The sequence below is a fragment of the Urocitellus parryii genome, chromosome 7 (genome assembly GCF_045843805.1).
Source record: "Urocitellus parryii isolate mUroPar1 chromosome 7, mUroPar1.hap1, whole genome shotgun sequence".
Lineage (NCBI taxonomy): Eukaryota > Metazoa > Chordata > Mammalia > Rodentia > Sciuridae > Urocitellus > Urocitellus parryii.
The window spans coordinates 69,101,820-69,123,843 of NC_135537.1; the positions used below are offsets into that span (position 1 = coordinate 69,101,820).

Below are 22,024 nucleotides of genomic sequence, written 5' to 3' on the forward strand. Positions count from 1 at the left end.
GATTGTTCCATGGCTTGAGAGGGCAGTCTATGAGGGTCCAATAAAAAGAAGAAAGTAGGGAGCTAACAGATTTAAGAATCACCCTAAAGCTTGAAGGGTAGAATATATATGACAAACACCAGAAATAGAAAAACTCTGGAACAGACTCTGGAGCCCAAACCTAAATTGGGACATTCTAAAGAAGGAATACAGGAATATAGTTGTCTTCTAATGAATTCTTGGCATTCAACAGAATCTCTTGATGTGGAGTCTAAAAAACACCCAAAGATCTCTAGTATAGCAAGAATGCATGTAAAAGGTAAATACTATTTCAAGGTATATCAGAAAGGTCTCTGATTTTAAAAAGTATAGATTATGAACAACAAATCATCTTATATAACTAATTACCTTTATTATTTGCAGCTGAACTCCTTCGTCTGTTTGAGGACCTTGGAAGCAGCCACATATTGTTTCAATTATTCTATCAATCAATTTTTTGCCTGGTGTGGTGCTATCTGGAGCATTGCCAGTCAAGTGCCCATAAGCAATAAGTTTCTGAAATGGAAAAAGGAAATAAAGATTCTCATTAATCAAATACATATATTTACACAAACACTAATTGAATATAAGTGAAAATACAATATGATTGAATTATGTATTAACATTCTTACCAAAAAAAAAAACACACCAAGGTCTTATCAAAGTCAATATCAACTTTTTCTGTTGTTTACTACCTATAAATAGGTAAAATCATTTATACTTGCAATAATCACAAAATAGAAACCAACAGGCAATACTTTGAAAAAGCGAGCTTTGAGAATTTGTCTCTGATGTCCTAGAATTGCTTACTGCCTTCTATCTAAACAAGGTTTTACTGATAATGAATGCTTTTGTGGAAACACTTAAATGATACAAAATCTCTTCCCAAGTTAGATCTATCAATCTGCAGCAAAACCTGCTTCTATACACTGGCACAATAAAACACCTATTTGTTCATTCATCGTTATATTATGTCTTGGAAGGAAAGCATTGATATCGTATTTATAATTTTCTGAAGAAAACAAGGTCAGATACCAGATGAAGAAATCTTTAACCTATCTTAAGGACAAATTATATGAACTCTTCCTAGCCACTGAATTGTTGGTTGAATTTGTGTAATCTGGAAAGTAAGTACCCCTCTATCTAAAGCTTGTTTGACTCATAAAATATCTAAGAGGATCTTGTGAGTGTGTGTGTATGTGTTTGAAAGACAGTATGAAAGCGTTCAGAAATTTTCTAACATAAATAAATGTCACAGCTGAGGTCCAGCAGCGAAATAGTAAGTTGTGGATATTAACCTATTGCTTTAACTAAAATAGCAGGCACCTAGTAAAATAATTTCCAAATAATGACATATATAAAGTCAGCATCAGATTACAAGCATTAATGTTCTTCCATTTCACTGATGGAATGAGTCCAAACCAATATTTTCATTATTGATAACCTTAGTAAAGACTTTAGGTCTCTCAAAGCAAATGATTTTTATTACCACTAAACTAGAAACATTTTTTTTGCAACTATTACTGTCTAGTGATTATAAGCAACTATTTGGTTTCTCATCTCAAAAAAGAATATTCAAGGCTTTCACAGAAATATCTGAAACATCAACTGTTGAGCAGCCTTTTAGAAACACCTTCCAAATAGATGGTTATTAGATACCATTTTATACACACCTGTAAACAATCTAGAGATGTACTAACTATTCGGGGACATTTGGACTGACATGCCAACTCAAAAGGTAAGAAGTACTTGTCTGCTTCAATAAAATTGGTCTTTGATTTCACTGGTGGAAGGGTGCTTGATCCAGCTTTTGCTTCTCCATGAGGAGGACTAAAATAAAAAGAGTCTAATTAGAATATCACACTTATCATTACTGATGATAAGTTTATACAGAAACTCAGAATTTCAATTCTAAAAGGAACCTTGCTAATGCAATTCTCTATCTTACCACATGCCATGAGGAAACCAAAGTACCAAAGCTGATTTGCCACAAGGTCAAAAAGTAGTGGCCAGAGCTGTTACTAAACACAGTACACAAGTGTCTAGTCTAATATATTTCCAAAAACCTCTATATCTTTTATTAAATATCTCACTGCCACATAAATTTGTTATCATAATACCTTAAAAAGCAATGGGTTTTCTATTTGTCCTGAAGTTAAACTGACCTTTGGAGTTATTCAATTCTGCTCTAAAGATGCTAACACTATCAAAGAAATCTAATTTTTCTAAATATCAATCAAAGTCTTTAAGAAAAGACTTTAAGGTATATCTCAGAAGTACCTTTCTTGTACTTATTTATACAAGACTGTTTTATATTTAAATATGCTTTCAAATTATATTTCTTAAGAACTCATTTTTTTTTAAAAATGTATTTTACTACAAGCTCACACAAAGAAAACTTATTACATTAAAAATTACTATTAATATTTCAGCCAAGACCAACAAATTTGCAAATTATTTGTATTAAAGAGAAAAAATCCCACAAACCTCTGTTTTTCAGTTTCAGCTTTTATTTCCTCTGTCAGGGAAAAAGAAAAGAAGCATACATTAGAAAATATAACAGAAAAGTCACTAAGAATTTGAATTCAAGCTTTATAAACTCATTTGAAACTTCTACAAAAATTGGGAAAATACAAATTAAAAAAATTGGGTGTTTTATTATATGTATGTATTTAGTATAAAACCAAACATTAACCACCATAGATGTGAAATTCCCAAAGAATTTGCCTTTCTCAGAGCATTCCCTTTTTTGTCAAGTAACTCTATTAATCATAAGTATTGAATAAAATATTATATATGTTAATACACTGAAGTCACAATATGTAAAGCAAATGATGGATGACGGGAAAAAATTCTCAATGCACCAGTCCTATGCATCTCAGGGAGATTATCAGGCCTGAACTATAATTTCTTTTTCTTTCTTTCTTTTAAAACTTTTATTAATTAATTTTTTGGTACCAGGGATTGAACTCACAGGCACTTGACTACTGAGCCACATCCCCAGTCCTATTCTTACATTTTATTTAGAGACAGGGTTTCACTGAGTTGCTTACGTCTTGCTTTTGCTAAGGCTGGCTTTGAACTTTTGATTCTCCTACCTCAGCCTCCTGAGCCACTGGAATTACAGGCATGTGCTACCATGCCCAACTGAGCTATATAACTTCTGGAACATGTTTATATGTTTGAATATTTAAACAATTTTTATATTTATGAATATATATATATATATATATATATATATATATATATAAGTAACTGTGTGATCAAGAGAAAATATAATAAAATACAATAAAATATGCAGGCCCACTTTAAATTATGGGGAATTTGCCCTTTCACTATTTATAAGGAATGAGCTGAATTAGATAAACCCTACTTTAGTAGAAGACCCTGAAATTTAATTGATACATTGGGGGCTCTGGTTAATAGATTAACCCTACTTGAAATCTGGAAGAAAAGCATTTAATCAATATAACAGGTACAGATGATTACTTCTCACATATACTAAGATATTTAAACCTTATAACAACCCTATGAGATATGGACTATGATACCTCCATTTTAAACACCAGGAAATCAAAGTAGAGAGACTGAATAATTTGTCTGAGGATTGCACAGTTTGACTGTATGGCTAACTGCATTTGTATTATTATTTTAAATTTCATCAATACAAATTTATATATTTTTATCTTGTTATTTAAGTACTTTATATAATATCCTTGGATTCTCCCTCTTGGCCCCAAAAGCCCTTTGCAGATAAAGTATGCTGACCCTTGTTTTCAAAACAAAATGATTCACATCTCATAGACCCTACAATCCATTTTACTATATGACTCCATTAGTTTTTTTAATGCCTTTATTTATTTATTTTTATGTGGTGCTGAGAATTGAACCAAGTGCTTTGCACGTGCTGGATGAGTGCTCTACCACTGAGACACAACCCCAGCCCCAAATTCATTAGTTTTTTAAACTAATAAAATACATCCAATACAAGCATAGTTGAAGGTAATGTTTCTCTATTAATTCAGATACCACCACAATTTTCTTCTTCTCCCTACTTCTCTTTGATAGTCCCCCCCTTTTCTCTTTCCATATTGTAAGTGAGGGAGGCTCTGTTCAAAACTATGTTTTTTAAAAATATTTATTTTTTAGTTGTAGTTGTGGACACATACCTTTATTTTACATATTTATTTTTTATATGGTGCTAGGATAGAACCTAAGGGCCTTGCACATGCTAGGCAAGCGCTCTACTGCTAAGCCACAACCCCAGCACCTCAAAACTACTCTTAAAATAAAACTATGGGCAGGATGTAGTGGTGCACACCTGTAATCCCAGCGGCTTGGGAGGCCGAGGCAGAGGATTAGGAGTTCAAAGCCAGTCTCAGCAAAAGTAAGACATTAAAAAACTCAGTGAGACCTTGTCTCTAAATAAAATAAAAAATAGGGCTGGGGATGTGGCTCAGTGGTCAAGTGCCCCTGAGTTCAATCTCTGATATCAAAAACAAATGTACTTTAACCCTCAATGTTTCTAATGTTTTAAATTACAGTGGATTAAATGTGAGCTGTAGTACTTTTCTTCATTTCCCTACATATCTATACCCACACAATAAGAGTTTTTAATGTTTTGACAAAAAACTTTAAAGGTCACATAACAATCACAACTATACCCACTGATGATTAAGATAGCTTGCATGGTTTTTTTTTTTTTTTTTGGTTATCTTTACAGTCTTGCAAAATGCCTATATTTATACAGCCACACAAAGACTGCCTGTATTCATCTTAATATATTTCCTTTCAAAGGCATTCAAGGCCACTTAAACTGAAAGACAGTAACATTAAAAAGCAAGCAAGATTAAAAGGACCAGAGGCAATGGAAGAATGGTAGAGATTATTATTTATCAAAATACAGAAATTTGCAAATTTTAAACGACGATATTTTAAAATAAGCTGAATATTTAAAAGAATATGCAATACTATGTTTGCACAGCAATACACAGTTTAAGACACTTTTCCACACCTTATCTAATTTTATTCTCACAGGATAATTATTCATTTTGGTGAGGAAAATAAGGATCAGATTAAATGATGGCTTATTCTGAGGACAGTCAGCTGGAAAGTAGTGATCTAGAAACTAATTTTTCTTGTCTTAATGGAGTATCCATTGTGCTAATTTAAGCAAATTTCTATTAAGTGGTACAACTGAAACGAATAAAAAATATATCCTAAATTATCAGGGTAAACTTATAAAGCAGTGGTTCTCAAAGTGTGGTCCCAGGACCAGCAGCATCAACATCACCTGGAAGTTTGTTAGAAATGCAAATCCTGGGTGGGAGGGCAATTGGGCTGCAATATGTCACCCTTCTGATCACCAGGGTTGATTCAGCTGAACTGGCTGGCTAGGCAAGTGTCCCCATCCTCCCTCATTGCTCCATGTGCATCCCTCCTGAAGTTGCACACTAGGTCAAAGGGGACCTGGTACAAGAAGACTGTTCTTCAATCAAGGTTATATGAGTAGCTGCACTCCTCTGCTAGAACTTCCAAACAAGCTCTTAAGCAATGCAAAACCCTAGGCCGTCCCCAAACCTACTGACTCAGAAACTCTGAAGGTAAAGTCTGTATTTTCACAAGCAATCAAGGGATTCTAAAACACAAACAAGTTTAACATCATTGCTATGAGGTCCTTGCAAGAAACAGCTGGGTTTCATCAATATATCCATAGGCATTTATTGTTTCTGTAAGATTTCTTTGACTAGGTTTTGAATGTCCTGTCATTTCTATCTTTGATACTGTCTGTGTTTTAACAAATTAGAGCTTGGTTAGCTTCTAGCAGCAGGCTCAAGAAATAAACTAATTCTCAATTATTATAGAAAAACATCCAAAGAAAAGACTACTGAAGCATCAAAATAAGCAACATATTCAAAATAAAAATCATACAATGTTTAACTGTAAAATACTTTCTCATTAAATTCAGAAACACGGTTTGATTATTGCTGTAGTTCGGATACTGAATGTTCCCCAAAGGCCCCTTGTGTTAAAGGTTAGTCCCCAGGGTGGCTCTATTGGAAGGTGATGAAATCTTTAAAATGAGGTCATAGTAAGAGGTCTTCAGGTCATTGTCCTTGAAGTGGATAGAGGCTTCCCAATCTCCTCCTCATTCTTTTTGCTTCTTAGATATGAGGTGAACAATTTTGCCCCACCATATGCTCCTGCCAGATATGGTATCTTGCCACTGGCCTGCCATGATGTGGGCTAATCAATCATGGACTGAAACCTTCAAAATTTTGAGATAAATAAAGCCTTTTTTCTTATACTTGTCTCAGGTACCTTGGTATAGTAACAGAAAGCTGAGTAACATAACCACAATCAGTTAAATACTTTCAACAATGCTCTGAAAAATACTACATATTGTAACTAGATAATATGTGATAATATTATCATTTCTGAGCTAAAATAAGATATAAACCAGAGGCTTGATTTATTCAGTACTGTGTAACCATAGCTCTTTTTAAAAAATTCCAGAATTTGAGTATTGAAATTCTTTCAGTAATTATTTTCTATTCATTAACTCATCTATTCCTTCAGAACTATTTTTATAAAATTTTAAAATAATCTCTTAAAAACATATATAGATGGAAAATCTTTTTAATCAAAATTGGAGGAAATGGTTCACAGTGAATTAGTATAAGAATATTTTCTTAAAGTGTTTTGAAAGGAACACAGGTTTTATTCCTTTCAAATACATTCAATAATTGAAATCAAGTCAACAATATCTGTAAGGCATAGAAGTCATTTAATGAGCGTATGCAAGTTATATCTCACCTCCTAAAAATATTAAAAATTCTCTCTCATATTATTTTTACTATTATTTAGAAGCTTCCTTCCCAACTGACAATACAAATATAAACTTCAACGCGATACCTGCATAGATTCAACATCAATTTTGTCTTATATGTAATGTTGTTTATAGAACAGCAGCAGTTACTCAATGCTGACTCAACTGGTAATTTACAGAAAGACTTGAGTCAAATTAATAGTTTTTAGTAAACACATTAGAATTTATAAATCCAAAGTGTTACTTTAATACTATGATCCATCCAAATTATGTATACAAAGCTAGGAGTAGTGGCACATGCCTGTAATCCTAGTGACTTGGGAGGGAGGCTGAGGCAGAACAAGCCTCAGCCATTTAATGAGATCCTGTCTCAAATAAAAAGGGGTGCAGATATAGCTCAGTGGTAAATCCCTGGGTTCAATCCCCGGTATAAAAAAAAAAAAAAGTATATGCAAGCATTATTCTGGGGGGAAAAGTGCATAACTCTCATTAGATTAAGAAAGAAGCCCATGACTCTATTTTAAGTTGTTACAGGGTCAATTATGATTAAAAACAGTAAGGTGAACTGAATCAACTATGACAATACATATGAAAGTACTTTTTACTAGAACTAAGTATTTTTAATAAAACACTGCAGAAATATAAGGAATTACTCTGGAAAATAACATTCCTTTGGATGTAAAGATTATACCAGGATGACTTTTCCATCCTGGTATGGATAGAAAAGTGACTTTAGAAACACATTTCATACCAGAATTAAAATACAGGAGTTAAAAGAGAATGGCAGTAATCTAGAGCAGAGAAAATGGCTTGAACTAAAGCTGTCACAAGAGGAAGGAAAAACTGTAAATTCCATGGGCAAGGAAGAACAGAACTACATCATTTGTTGGGGAAAGGGTAGTTAGCAAACAGAGATCTGGCTTGCATGGGTGAATGAAAGGTACCATTAACTTAGACATAAAATGTAGTTTCTCATAGTGTCAGGGAAGCAGTGGGGGGAAAAGTTGAAGAGGTAAGTCTGAGTTGTGTTCAAGTGGCAGTATCTAGCAGGATCCAAGATAGGTTGAGTATCCCTCATCTGAAATGCTTAGGACAAGAAATGTTTCAGATTTTATAATTTTTCACATGTTGGAATATTTGCAAAAACTTTACTGGTTGAGCAACCCTAATCTAAATTTGTGAAATTAGAAATGCTCTGAGATCACCAATTTCCTGAGAAACAATTTTTGGATTCTGAAGCATTTCTGATTTTGAAATGATTTTCAGATTAGGGATACTCAACCTGTAAAGGAATTTGAAGACTGGGAGATAGCATGACAGAGTTTTTTTTTCCCAAAATGGCCAGTATGATATTTGCTATGCATATTCTGCAAAGTGACCTTGCCATAACCCCAAGATCAGCTAAAATCTAATTCTCCCTCTCTTGAATCTGGGTTAACCTTAAAAGATTCATTTATAAATAACAGAATGCAGTGGAAGTGACAGCATACAACCGCCAAGGTTGGGTCAGAATAAACCATGTAGTTCTTGCCTGATTCTTTTGGAATGCTGGGTCTCCAAACACCCCTCTTGGGATCTAGAAGCCCTGATGTGAAAACCCCAACCAGGCCACTTGGAAATCACAAAAAGTGGTCAACAGTTCCACCTGAGCCCAGCTTTCAGGTCATTACCCAGGCACCAAGCATGTGAATGAAGAAGAATCCAGAAGATTTTAGTTCCCCACCATTCATAACTCCCACATTCATTTGAGTCTTCCCAGCTGAGGTTCCAGACATATCCCACCAGAACTCTAAACACATAGTCTGTAAGCATAATAAAACATTCACTGTGTCACACCAAGAAGTCTTGGGATGTTTTATTATTCAGCAATAGATAACTGAAACAGAAAGAGCTGGAGACATAAGATGACTGGGATTTGAAACAAATTCTTAGCAAATGGGGAGGGAGAGATAAAGAGGCACAAATTACTTCAAGAACATGGAAGATTATTTCAATGTGTTGTGAGGGTGTGATAAGGAAATCAGATAACTAAGAAATAACAATGCTTAATAAAATGCACCTACTGTTTTGCGTTTGCCTTTGTAATGCTCCTTATCAACCTCCTCAGAATCTGGATAATCTACAGTTGACCTGGCAAATTGACTTCTCTCCTCAAGATGGAACTCAAAATTCACCTCATAGGTGAAAATTCTAGAACCAGCAACAGCTTTCCACCATTTCCCACACTCACCATCAATATTTATGTGCTCCCATAGAAAGGGAATAGAATATGTAGTACAATATGATATTTTGATGTGTTTGCATTGTCAAATGGTTAAACTAAGCTCATCAATGAACCTATCATCTCATGTATTTATTATGTTTTGTAATGAAAATATTTAAAAATCCACTTAGTAATTTTCAAATATACAATAAGTATTGTAGTCATAATAGTAAAATCTGGAAACAACCTAAGTGTTCACTGAATGAATGAAATACATAAAATGTGGCGCGCGCGCGCGCGCGCACACACACACACACACACACACACACACACACACACACAGCAGAATCCTATTCAGCCTTGAAAGAGAGGGAAATCTTGTCAACAGATACAACATGGTTAAACCTAGAGGATATTACGCTTAGTGAAATAATCCAGGTATAGAACGCCAAATATCATATGATCTCATTTATATATGGAATCTAAAAAAGTCAAACTTAAATAAACAAAGGTAGAATAGTGGTTACCAAAGTCTGAGGAAGAAGTTGATCAAAAGGTACAAAATTTCAAGTGGGACAAGAGGAATAAGCTTTAGTGATCTTTTAATAAAATAGGAAGATTTAAAAAAATTTTTTTTGATTCCTGATACCTAGCACAGTGTGAGAAACACAAAGTAGATATTCAGTAAATGTCACCATATTAAGAAAAAAGAAGAAAATAAAATCTCCCCTGTCCTTCTCTGTTATTTCCTTCCCTTTTCCTTTTCACATCTTCACAACTTATAGTTCTTAAATCTAAAAACAGGAATAGAAAGTGATGCTGTGAGTATCCAAAGCTACCTGTTTTGAATTAATTTGGAGTTTAACCTCGACTTAGATTCATGGGTTTTCAAGTCATTTATTTGGTCAGAAGAAACAAAGCTTTGAAACCTAGGTGATCTGGGGGGAAAAAAAAAAGACTTTTTGCTCATCAGTCTCAAATTCATAAATGCTAACCAGCTTTTCTCTTCAAACAAAACAAAACGTAGTAAATGGTCTCAATCAATGAAACCATTGTCTAACTGCAAACCACAGGAAGAAATATTTTAGAATGAATCCCAGAACATACATATGCATATGTTACAAAAGTAAAAATTAAATTATTACTCTTATTACTTGCAATATATTCTTATTTTCTATTCTATTTTATTAAAAACAATAACACTAGACATAAAACACAGAGACTTCACAACCAATGGTGGTTTGTAATAACTAATACAAAATTTGTTGGTACTATATACTAACATACAAATTCAAGAAGTTTAATGAGCCAGATATGATGGTGAAGGCCAGTACTTCCAGCAACTCAGGAAGCTGAGGCAGGAGGATCACAAAGTCAAGGTCAGCTTCAGTAACTTAGTGAGACCTTGTCCCAAAATAAAAAATAAAAAGGGATGGGGATGCAGCTCACTGGTAAAGCAACCGGACATTTAACCCCTAGTAATGTGAGGAATATAGAGGAGGAGGAAAAAAACTGCTAGAAATCCAAGGAAATAAATGTGAAGGCACATTATAATCAAATTAGATAAAACTAAACACAAAGAAAAATACCTTGAAAGCACACTATTTATAGAGAAACAATGCTTTAGAATGACAATGGATTTCTCACAAAACATTATGGTGGCCATCATCTGGGGGCAGTGTTATGAAATTCCAAGAGTTGAAGGAAAAGAATGATTACACAGAGTTATGCATAAGTACATATTTTTTTTCAGTGAAAAATCCTGAAGGAACGAAATATAAAATCAAGATCTCAGATGAAAGATAACTAAAAAACAGTAACCACTAGACCTACCCTGAAAGAATCTGTAAGTTCTTCAAACTGAAAGGAAATGTTAAAGAAATTCTAAAATATCAAAAAAGAATGAAAAGTGTAGACACAGAGAAATGTAATGGTATCCTCCCTCTTCAGTTTTCAAAATATATTACATATTTGAAGTAAAAATAATAATAATGTCACTTGTTGCTCTAAATATATGTGGAAGAAATTTTTAAGAGAACAATACTATAAAGTGGGAAGGCAAAGGGATAGAATTTAAGTTTCTACAGTTTACTTAAATAGATATAATGCTGACATCAGTATGTTTTAAGTTATGAATGAATAATGTAACGCCTAGCAACCATTAAAAAAATCAAATGTACACTAAGCAAACACCACAGAAAAAAAATGTAATCCTAAAAATTTTGAGAAACCCATATAAAAGCAGAAAAAGAATCAAAGGGAAGAAAAGCAATACCAGAAAACAAAAATAAAATGGAAGACTTAAGCCATAACGTTATCAATATTACATTAAATATAAAGGTCTAAGAATAAGAATTAAATGACAGAGTTTGGCAAATAAAATTTTAAAAACACAAACCTACTATAATAGTGTTCCCAAGGGGACACATTCCAAGACCACAAGTAGATGCTTGAAACTATGGAAAAGTACCAAATCTTACATATACTATGTTTTACCTATACATGTATACACAAAGTGGATGCCTTTTCCAAAATCTTTATGACTGATCATACATTATGACCATAATTTTTATAGTCTGAGATATGACAGCAAAACTAGTATGAATTTCTCTTACCTTCACAAATTTATGAATAGTTGATCTATTTTACCGCAGATTCTAGCAAATGCAACATAATATTTTTTCCTTTATTAAATCAAGAACTTCTACCTTTAGCTTAATGGAAGCACTTTCTAGCTTGTTTTTGGCATATCCAAACTGCCAGCATTACTAGTCTTGTGCTTTAGGGTGTTATCAAGTAAAATAAAGGTTAACTGAACACAAGCAGTTTTGACAATGGACCCATAACTGAGAGAGCTACTAAGTTATTATGTACAATGTGGATATGTCACACAAAGTAATGATGTACACCTGGGGTAGAATGAAGTAGGATAGTGCAAGATGTAAAACTTAAGAATTATTTATTTATGGAATTTTCTATTTTAATATTTTTGGACTGCAATTGACTACTGATAACTAAAACTGTGGAAAGCAAAACCCCAGGTTAAGAGTGTACTACTATTTTCACTAATAACAACATGCAACTAACTTCAAATACAGTATTATAATGATACAGGTAGTTTGAAAATAGATGGAAAAAGATATCAAAAGAAAACAGGAGTGACTATACTAACGCCAGCTAAATCAGGATTGGACACAACAAGAAAATGACTGAACAAAATACATTACAGAAGAAAATACATTATATAATAATAAAAGAGTCAAAACAGCCAGAACACATAAGCAATCCTAAATGTGTATGCAATAAACAAGAGCTTCAAAAAACATAGACTGAAACATAGAAGAGAAAGAAAAGACAAATCTATAATCATAGCTGAAAACTTCAACATCTTTTTTACCATTAACAGAAATGTTAGACAAAAAACCACCAAAGAGATAGAGCTAAACAATACCATCTATTAACGGGATTTAAATTTATAAAATAATCCACTGAACAAGAATAGAATACACATTCTTTTTAAACGCCCACAGAATATTTGCCAAGACAGTCCCCACACTAGATTATAAAACAAAACTCAACAAACTTAAAAGAACTGAGACAGTTCTGTAGCTCGGTGGCACAGCGATTGCTTCGCATGTGTGAGGCACTGAGTTCAATCCTCAGCACCACATAAAAATAAAATAAATAAAGGCATGCTGTCCATCTACAACTACAAAAAAAAAAATTAAAAAGATCTGAGATAATACAAATAAAATAGGAATCAAGAGGAATAACAGTAAGATTTCCAAACACTTAGAAATTAAACACAATTCTAAATAATCTATATGTTAACAGGAAGTCCCAAGGGCAATTTAAAACAAAAAAAGAAACAAAACAAAAATGACAATCAATTTTGTGGGATACACTGAAACATGATGAATGGGAAACTCAACAACAAATACTTCATTAGAAAAGAGGAAAAGGTTCCAAATCTAACCTTCTCAGCTTAGGCAACTAGGGGGGAAAGTGCAGAATAAATCCAAAGCAAGAAGAAAGAAAGAACACAAGAGCAAAAATCAATTAAATTGAAAACAGAAATATGAAAAATAAATGAAAAAAAGCTGATCTTTGGAAATATCGATACAATGAAAATTTCTGATTATCAGTGGGGAAAAAAGTCACAGAATAGCACAGGGGAAAAAAAGACACAGAATAGTGGAATAAAACAGGGTACTATCACATACAATGCAGACATGAAAGGGACAAGGTGCAAACAACTCTACAAACATCAACTTGTCAATTGAGATAAATGGACCAATCCCCCCCCCAAAAGAACAAATAATCACATTTCTCCCAACATGGAATTAATATTTTGAATAGTTCTATAACTACCAAAGACATTGAATTAACAGTTCAAGAACTACAAAACATGAAATCTCGTAACTCAAATAGTTTGAAAAATTCTACCAAATATTTATAAAAGAATTAACACCAATTCTATACATGTTTATAAAAAGCTTCTCAACTCATTTAATGAACTCAATGGTTTTTCTGGTTGGTTGGTTTTTTGTTTGGGGGCGGCGGATACCAGGGATTGAACTCAGGGACACTCAACCACCAAGCCACATCCTAGCCCTATTTTTGTATTTTATTTAGAGACATGGTCTCACTGAGTTGCTTAGTGTCTCAATTTTGCTGAGGCTGGCTTTGAACTCTCAATCCTCCTATTTCAGTCTCCCAAGTTAATGCTGTTTTGATGATAAAACTGGATTGTTGCATAGAGTAGAATGAACTTGGTAAAGAGTAGCTATAAAAAAAATCCAACAACAGGAACTTGATATAAAAAATAAATACTTTCTCCTAAGATCTCAAACAAGGCAAGTACATTTGTACTCTCATTATTTCTATTCAACTTTGCACTAAATGGCAGGGGAAGGGCAGAGGAAGGGAGAGAAAAGGAGAGAAGAGGAATAGAAACATTTGGACTGAAAGGGGAAAAAAATCATTTTTCCAAAGATGACATTATTATCTTAAGTAAAAAATTCCAAAAAATCCTTAAGAAATATCTCTTAGAATCTGCAAGTGAACTTGCAACTTATTGAGACCCTATCTCAAAATACAAAATTAAAAAATTAAAAGAAATAGGCATGTAGCTTGGCGATAAAGTACCCCTGGGCTCAATACCCAGTACAAAAAAAAAAAAAAAAAAAAAAAAAAGGTATAAAAAGGTAAGACTACACATTTTTTTAAAAACCCTTAAAACTGAGCAATAAGAGGGCTGGGGTTATAGCTCAGTGGCTGAGTGCTTGCCTTACATGCGTGAGGCAGTGGGTTCAATCCTCAGAGCCACATAAAAAAATTAAATAAAACAAAGATATAATGTCCAACTTAAAAAAGAATTTTAAAAAAGAGCAGTAAGAAAACAACCACCAAATTTTAAAATGGGTAAAATCAGACATTCCCCCATAAGAATGCATATATTACAAACATAAGAAAAGATGTTCAACACAGTCATTAAGGAAATGCAAACAACAACCACAATGAGACAACCACATCTATTAAAATAGTAGTAGTTCAAAAATACTGACACTACCAAGGGTTGGTGAGAATGTGGAGCAACTGGAACTCACACACATTGCTGGTGGGAATGTAAAATGGTATAGCCACTTTAGAAAACAGTTTGGAAGTTTCTTATAAAGTTAAACATATACTTACCATATGACCCAGCAATCCCACTTCTGGGTACTTATCCTAGAGAAATGAAAACTTAAGTTCACATAAAAATCTGTACATGAATGTTTATAGTAACTCTAGTCATATTCCCCAAAACTGAAAACTCAATGAGTGACAGAAAAACAAACTAATACATCCACATAATAGTACTCAGTAATAAAGAAGGAACAAACTACCAATACATGCAACAATTTGAATGATTTTTCAAAAGCATCCTGAAAGAAGCCAGTCTTAAAGATCACATACTATAGATCCAATATGACATTCTCAAAACCACAAAATTATATGACAGAATAGATTGGTGTTTGCCAGTGTTCAGGTATGTAAGGAGGGGTGTGGATATAAAGACACAGCAAAAGGGGATTTTTTGAAGTGCTTATACAGTTCTGTATATTGACTATGATAAAGGTAACAGAAATTTTCATGTGAATTAAAATTCATGGAATTGTACACCACAAATCAGAGGTAATTTCACAGTAAAAAAACAAAATTGTAAAGCAAAAATAAGACACCTAGCCTCATTCCCAGACTTAGTGAATCAGAATTTCCAGAATTGCAATGCAGCTGGTTGCATTTTTAAGAAGTGCCTTGGTTTATACTCGTGTATATCCTTTTAACATGATAAGCCTGATAAGGATGAGTACTTTTAACTCCTTCAAGTACATTTCTCTATCCATTCTGTCACTTCTTTAGGTAAAACTCTCATGGCTTATTAAGCCAATTTATCTTTTACTTAGTGCTAGAGTGATCTTTAACAAGATAAAGTTCAAGCTCTTTAGCATGGCACATAAGACCTCCATGATTTGGCCTGTCTACCACTCTCATCTTTCTCTATGGTTGTATTTCACAACCCAATAATAAAGGAATGCTGCAAATCCTATAAAAAAAGACCTACTGTTTCACACCTCTAGGCTTTTGTTCAAACTATGTCCTCTCCCTGAAACCCACTTCACCATCAATTTGCAAATACTTCTCAAGAGAGCCTCTATCATATGTTCTGTTACCCCCCAACCTAAAAATCTTTTAGTGGTTTTCCAACACCTATCACATTTTCCATGAGCCTCATCTCTTATCATTCCTGTTGTACACTTAAAACACTAATTGTTCCCCTACCTCTTACAATTAATTCATGCCTTAGTTAATGATGTTTCTCCCTTCCCCAGAATATTTTTCCCACTCATCTTTTCCTGGGTAAAACCCATGCATCCTTCTAAAATAAATAGCTATTATCTCCAAGAATTCTTCTCCTCCATTAAAGGCCAAGATAATTACACTTCTCTATTCCCATAGCTTCCTTTGGTTATTATGATCACAGCACTTACCTTATTATATTGCATTTTTTAAATATTAAATTTATTTTTTCATCCCTTTCAATTTACTTAAGAGCAAAGACCAAATTTTATATATTTATATTCCTTAAGCTTAACATAAAATCTGGAACAAAGGGACACTTAAGAGTTTCTTGAGAAGAGCAATAAATGAAAGAGAAATTTTACCAGATAACACACATCTCCTTTTCTCCGAAAGGAAAAAAGTGTCTAACCATGTGTCAGTAACACGTAAACCTCTACCTATAGCTCAGATCATTCTCCTAAGCTTATCATGTTATAAACTACTGTCAACTAAACACCTTAACTTGAATGTCCTACCTGCATTTCAATCTCAATTTAAATATAATGACTGTTTTTCTTCCTCAACCTCTTTATCTCAAAAGTGCTTCCTTATATTGTCATTTTTAAACCAATCCAAGAGCCCCAAATCACTTCATGAGAAACTTCAATATCATTCTACATCCTTACTTTCCTTCCTTCCTCATACTCAAAGAGTTATAAAGTCCTATTGATTTGCTGAGATCTAAGCTTTCCATTTTCAGTGCCTCAGATTCAAGTACCCTCTTCTTCAAACCTGGGCATGGCAACAATTTATTAGTTCAATGGTCTCACTGCCTACCGTTCTGAATCCCAGCAATCTTTTTTTTCATAAAGGCAACATGATTTTCTGAAATACATCATCATTTCACTCCTTTGCTTGGTACCAAAATGTCTATAAGAAAAAGCACAGCATAAAAAGGTCTTCAATGATCTGGCTTCTGCTTTCTTCCCTATATATCTCACAGTCATGATGAATTTCTTATAGTTCCTGAAGAACAGCCATGCTTTCTCATACCTCTATGCCCAAGCAGGAAGTTTTACCTGTAAAATTCTATAGTATATTCATCTCAAAATCTTCCAAGACTGAGGTCTAGGGTGATAGAATTCTATCTGCTCCACAAAGGTATTCCTAATCCATGACCCCAATACCCACTACTACTCCTGGAAAAAAAAAAAAAGATCAATTATTCCTTTAGGTTTCCATCAATTTCATATATTTCTACTATAATACCTACTTATTACTTATAACATCCATTTATTGCAAATCTGTCTCCTTCCATCCTAGGAGATTTATCAGTTCCTTCAAGGCAGGAACCACATGCGAATGGTCCCAGCTTCCCTAGTTATCTAATACAATTGTGAGACACACTGAAAGCTTCAACAAATGTTTATTAAATAAAATGGCAAAAGTTAATCAGTCTTTATATTGTCATCCCCTTATCCCACCACTAGGGATTGAACCCAAGGGCAGTTTACCACTGAGCTAGATCCCCAGTCCTTTTTCTTTTTTGAGACAAGTTCTAGTTAACTTGCCCAGGCTGGTCTTAAACTTGCAATCCTCTAGTCTCCACTTCCTGAATAACTGGGATGACAGCCGGGATCATGTACCACCATGCCCAGCTTTTATGTTGTTCTTTAACTCTATGGTAAAATCGGAATTCACAATAACAAAATTTAGTATACAGAACATTAGGTTGTCCCAAAAAACCACAATGAAGCAAAAATCTACTATTTTGCTTTTAAAAAAGGAAAACAACTAATTAACAGGTATTCATCTCCCATATACACAAAATAAGTTGGCAAAATTATGATGAGTGCCTACACCTTTTAAAGAATATACATTGCTCCTAAGTGCAAAGTAAAGTTATTTTTAATACTTTCTCACTGCACCTTTATATATCTTTCTATCCTTTCTCTCACCTATAACCTCAAGCTATCCTTAGGTTATATTAGTTCCCTCAGGCCTATCCTAGTCCTGCTATGCCCTATAATGACCCATGCTCCAAAATTATTCCATTCTCTTATTATTTCAAAATTTATCATTCTATCAGTGGGGCAAAACTCATATGAAGGCAAGAGATTCCTCTCATGAAACTTAAGGACAGCATCCAACTTGAGTAACTAATGTTTAATATCTGCCCCAAAAATATGCATTTTTAAAAAGGTAGTTATAAACATAAATAAGTAGTGAATTAATGTAATATGAAAACAGCTTTCTGAGACATTTCCTAATGGATGAGAAAGAGAAGGAAAAACATAAGTTCATCCACTCTGGACTAAATGAATTATAATTGTCAGATCAGGCTGGGCAGGCAGCAACCAAAGTTGGCAGATTTAAAAGGACCGCTGAGTTATACTACAATGGACACAATTTCAGCTCACTGATTTCAAGAAAGCACTTATCAATATGAAACATGAGAATAAGAACAGCTACAACTCACAGTATTGTTTAGAAATTCAAATGAAATAAACAATACTCAATAAGTACTCAGTAAGTTGCAGGTTCTATAACTGAAAAGAACTTGGTATTCAACTCCATAAAGAATGCAGATCCAAAACTTTGCATAAATAAATGAATATTGATTTTTTCAAAACTGGGTTTTCTATAGACATCATGTGACTTTGTGTCCTCTGTCTTCCATATCTAACTCACTTGTCTTATCCTTTTAGCTGCTTCTCATTCCTCCTGGGGTCTAGCAAAAGCTTGCCATCAACCTATTTTTCTACACTATTGAATATTTTTTTCATTCCACAATTTAGCAGTCACCTGGAGGGTAACAGCAACTGTTTTTAACTACATAATAATTTGTATTAAGTTGCTCCCATTTTTAAGTTGTCTCAACTTTCTCAACTTAACTTTAAAATTTGTCTTCATGAATCAAGAATATTTTCATTTATTAATGCTGAGATTCTGAGAGTTTACCAAGAAAAGAAAAAGATAAGGACAATTAATAGGAAGTGAATATAAATAGAATGATTTTTAAAATGGAACTGAGCATCATGCCTGGGGCCTTGTGCTTATAGTCCCAAATACTTGGAAGGCTGAGACCAGAGGATGGCCTGAGTCCAAGGGTTCAAGACCAGCCCGGCTACTACAGCAAAAGCCACTCTCAAAAAAAAAAAAAAAAAAAAAAAAAAAAAAAACAGCAAACAAAAGGAACTGAATTATTGCTACATTTGGATACTGGTCCATGATTTAAGGGTACCACCGGCCTTCCATTGGGTGTAACTTAGGTGGTGGGGCCTACTGAGAAGTCCTTAGGTTATTCAGGAGGGTACCCTTTCTGTCCTTGGCTAGAGATGTGACTTTTTGTTCCTACACATGATCTTGCCATCATTTACTTCCCTCATCAGAGGCACCACGCCTTTGAACGCCTTTGAACATCTAAAATCATAAGCTAAATAAACCTTTATTTCTCTTGAGATATCTGCTACAACTATTTCATTGTAGCAATGCAAAGCTGATTAATATAAATGCTTTTATATTTTTTAATGAAAAACTCAGTATTAAAAATAAGAATTTAAAAAAAGGTGTCTGTGTCTGTGGGTATTTGTTTTGTTTTGAGATGAGATCTTACTGCATTGCCCCAAGCTGGCTTCAAATTAAAAATCCTTCCACCTCAGCCTTCCCAGTAGCTGGGATAACAAGTAAGTGCAAGAATTTGAAAATTCAAAAGAACTTAAAAAATGCAATATTCTTAAGAACATCTAATTTCCTAATATTTTAATTTCTTATATACTTCTGGGAGAACCAAATTATTAACAGTGACTATCCTACACAAAATATTTGGGAACATTAATTTACTAAATCAATAAAACCTTTTCATTAAGAAGTTTTAGTCAAGCAAACTGGTAAAAAAATATATATATATTCATTACACAGAACAACATTAGGCAAGCAAGAGTAGCAAAATCAAACAAAGCTCCTCATTTGCTGTTAATGAAAGATAATATTGCTTTTAAAAATGTAGGATAGAAAACATCAATGAGCCTGAATTTGTAGAAACAATTTGGAAGAATGTTACCAAAAATCCAATTTAATAATAGAAATCTGAAAATATTTGTATATATAATGTTGATGATTTTGAGAACCTAAAATTTTCTTAGGGAAACCAGAATTTTGAATATTAATTGCCTATTCAAGTGTGCTTTTTAAAATGTAAAAGAAAATTAAGATTTGAAAAAATATTTATGTCATTAGAAATAGCCAATTAGATAATAAGATAGTCACACACAAAGTTTAAGATTTTTTCACTGATTTTTTTTTTAAGGGAAGCATATGCTACAGATAACTAAGAATAGTACCTTTTCCACTCAAGAGTTTTCTCTAACAGCCATAGAAACAGGGATTAAGAAAGGAAATAATAACAACAACAAAAAACTTTTTCTTCATATAACAACACAAATGCGTTGCTCATTTAGGAGAAAAAAATTCTTATAATTAACTCCAGTTTCTGCTCTTACATCTCATAACAGCTGTAGACTCAGAATTCAACAGTATTTGCTATAGAACTCCTATCCTCTAATACTTATAAAACTTATTTAGGGGCACCATTTATTTTTAAAGCTTATAATTAACTGGTAACTGACATCAGACAATCTACACCTTATTTTTATTCTTCACATCAATAGAAGATTCACACAATTCCATTCTTATTTCTAAAGATAAATGCACATTAGAATTTACATACAACCTTTTGCTTGTCACTGCATTAAACACATTCTCAACAGGTTAAGTAATAAAACTTATGAAACAGAAGCATGAGAATCTAATAAAATAAGTGAAACAAAATAATCAACTTCTTCCCAACTATAACACTTTAAATCTAATGTGTAAAAATCAAAGTTTAAAAATGCCGATTAATATATTAATAAGATGTTAAAAGTGAGCACTGGAGAAAAATCCTAAAATTATCTGGAAAAAAACAGCAAGCAATATTATAAAATAATAAATAAGAGCGAAGACTGATCAATTTTACTAGATACTGTATTAGGTACTATGCTAATATAAATTGAAAATAACTCATTAAGTAAATAAATGTTATTTTTAAATTACTCAAGTAAAAATCCTACAGTTAAATAATCTACCAATTCAGAGGGAAAAAATGAACTTGTTAAATACATAACTCATAACCTGCTTTGGTATGAATGTTTGGGTCCTCCCCAAATTCATATTTCGAAACCTAATCCCCAATGTGATGTTATTAAGAGGCAGGGCCTTTGGGATGTGGCTAGGTCATGAGGGTAGAGATCTCATGAATGGGGTCTTTTAAAAGGAACCTGAGAGAACCCATTGCTTCTTTCACCAGTTAAGAACACAACTAGAAGGTGCTGTCTATAAAGACTGGACCTATACCCAGTCAGGGATCTTTGACTTCCCAGCCCCCAGAATTGTGAAAAACGAATATTTGTTGTTTCTAAATCATTCCATTTATGGTATTTTGTTATAGCAGCCAGAACAGACTAAGACATACCCTAAGAAATCTTAAGAAAAAAGTATGAACAAAATGAATAAAATTTATAGAAAGCAAAAGTAAAATTACTGTTACAGAGTTCTTGTCTATTTTATTTTTAGAAAAGAAAAATTGCAAAGGAAAGATGAAAAATAGATCAAAACCATAAATCTGAGTAGAGCAAGTACCATCTTTTTTTAATATTTATTTTTTGGTTGCACATGGACACAATAGCTTTATTTTATTTATTTTTTATGTGATGCTGAGGATCAAACCCTGGGCTTCACACGTGCTAGGCAAGCGGTCTACCCTGAGCCACAACCCCAGCCCCCCCATATCTTGTTTTCCTAATACTCTGTTGTAGACATGTACTTACTAGCACAGTATAGTATGTTTATGGCAACCTTACTAATAGGAGCGAATTATAAGTGGCCATACTCTAACATGATGATCTCAAGCCTAAAAAGTATTTTAAATAGTTCTGTATACACAATAAAAACCTCACACAATTTTGCAGGAATTAACAAAAAGAATCTGTGTAGAATTTAAATGTAAATGCCATTCATACTAAAAATCATTTAAATAAACGACAGTATTAAAATGCTTAGTAGGAAGACAACACAGATATATAGAAAATACACATGAAATACTTATGAAA

General features: G+C 33.3%; 1 protein-coding gene across 3 annotated transcripts in view; it reads right to left on the reverse strand.

Moving 5' to 3' along the window:
- The window catches only part of Arfgef1 (ARF guanine nucleotide exchange factor 1), a 107,760-nt gene that overhangs the window by 76,941 nt on the left and 8,795 nt on the right, over nucleotides 1-22,024 (reverse strand). For 2 of the 3 annotated variants that reach the window (XM_026407757.2, XM_026407756.2), the window contains exons 2-4: nucleotides 2,506-2,536; nucleotides 1,692-1,848; nucleotides 388-534 (exon numbers count right to left, since the gene is read on the reverse strand). In XM_026407757.2, the coding sequence (XP_026263542.2) occupies nucleotides 388-534; nucleotides 1,692-1,848; nucleotides 2,506-2,536 (335 nt within the window). Of the gene's footprint in view, nucleotides 1-387; nucleotides 535-1,691; nucleotides 1,849-2,505; nucleotides 2,537-14,744; nucleotides 14,774-22,024 lie in introns of those variants that run through there. The other variant, XM_077801425.1, reaches the window with a different exon arrangement.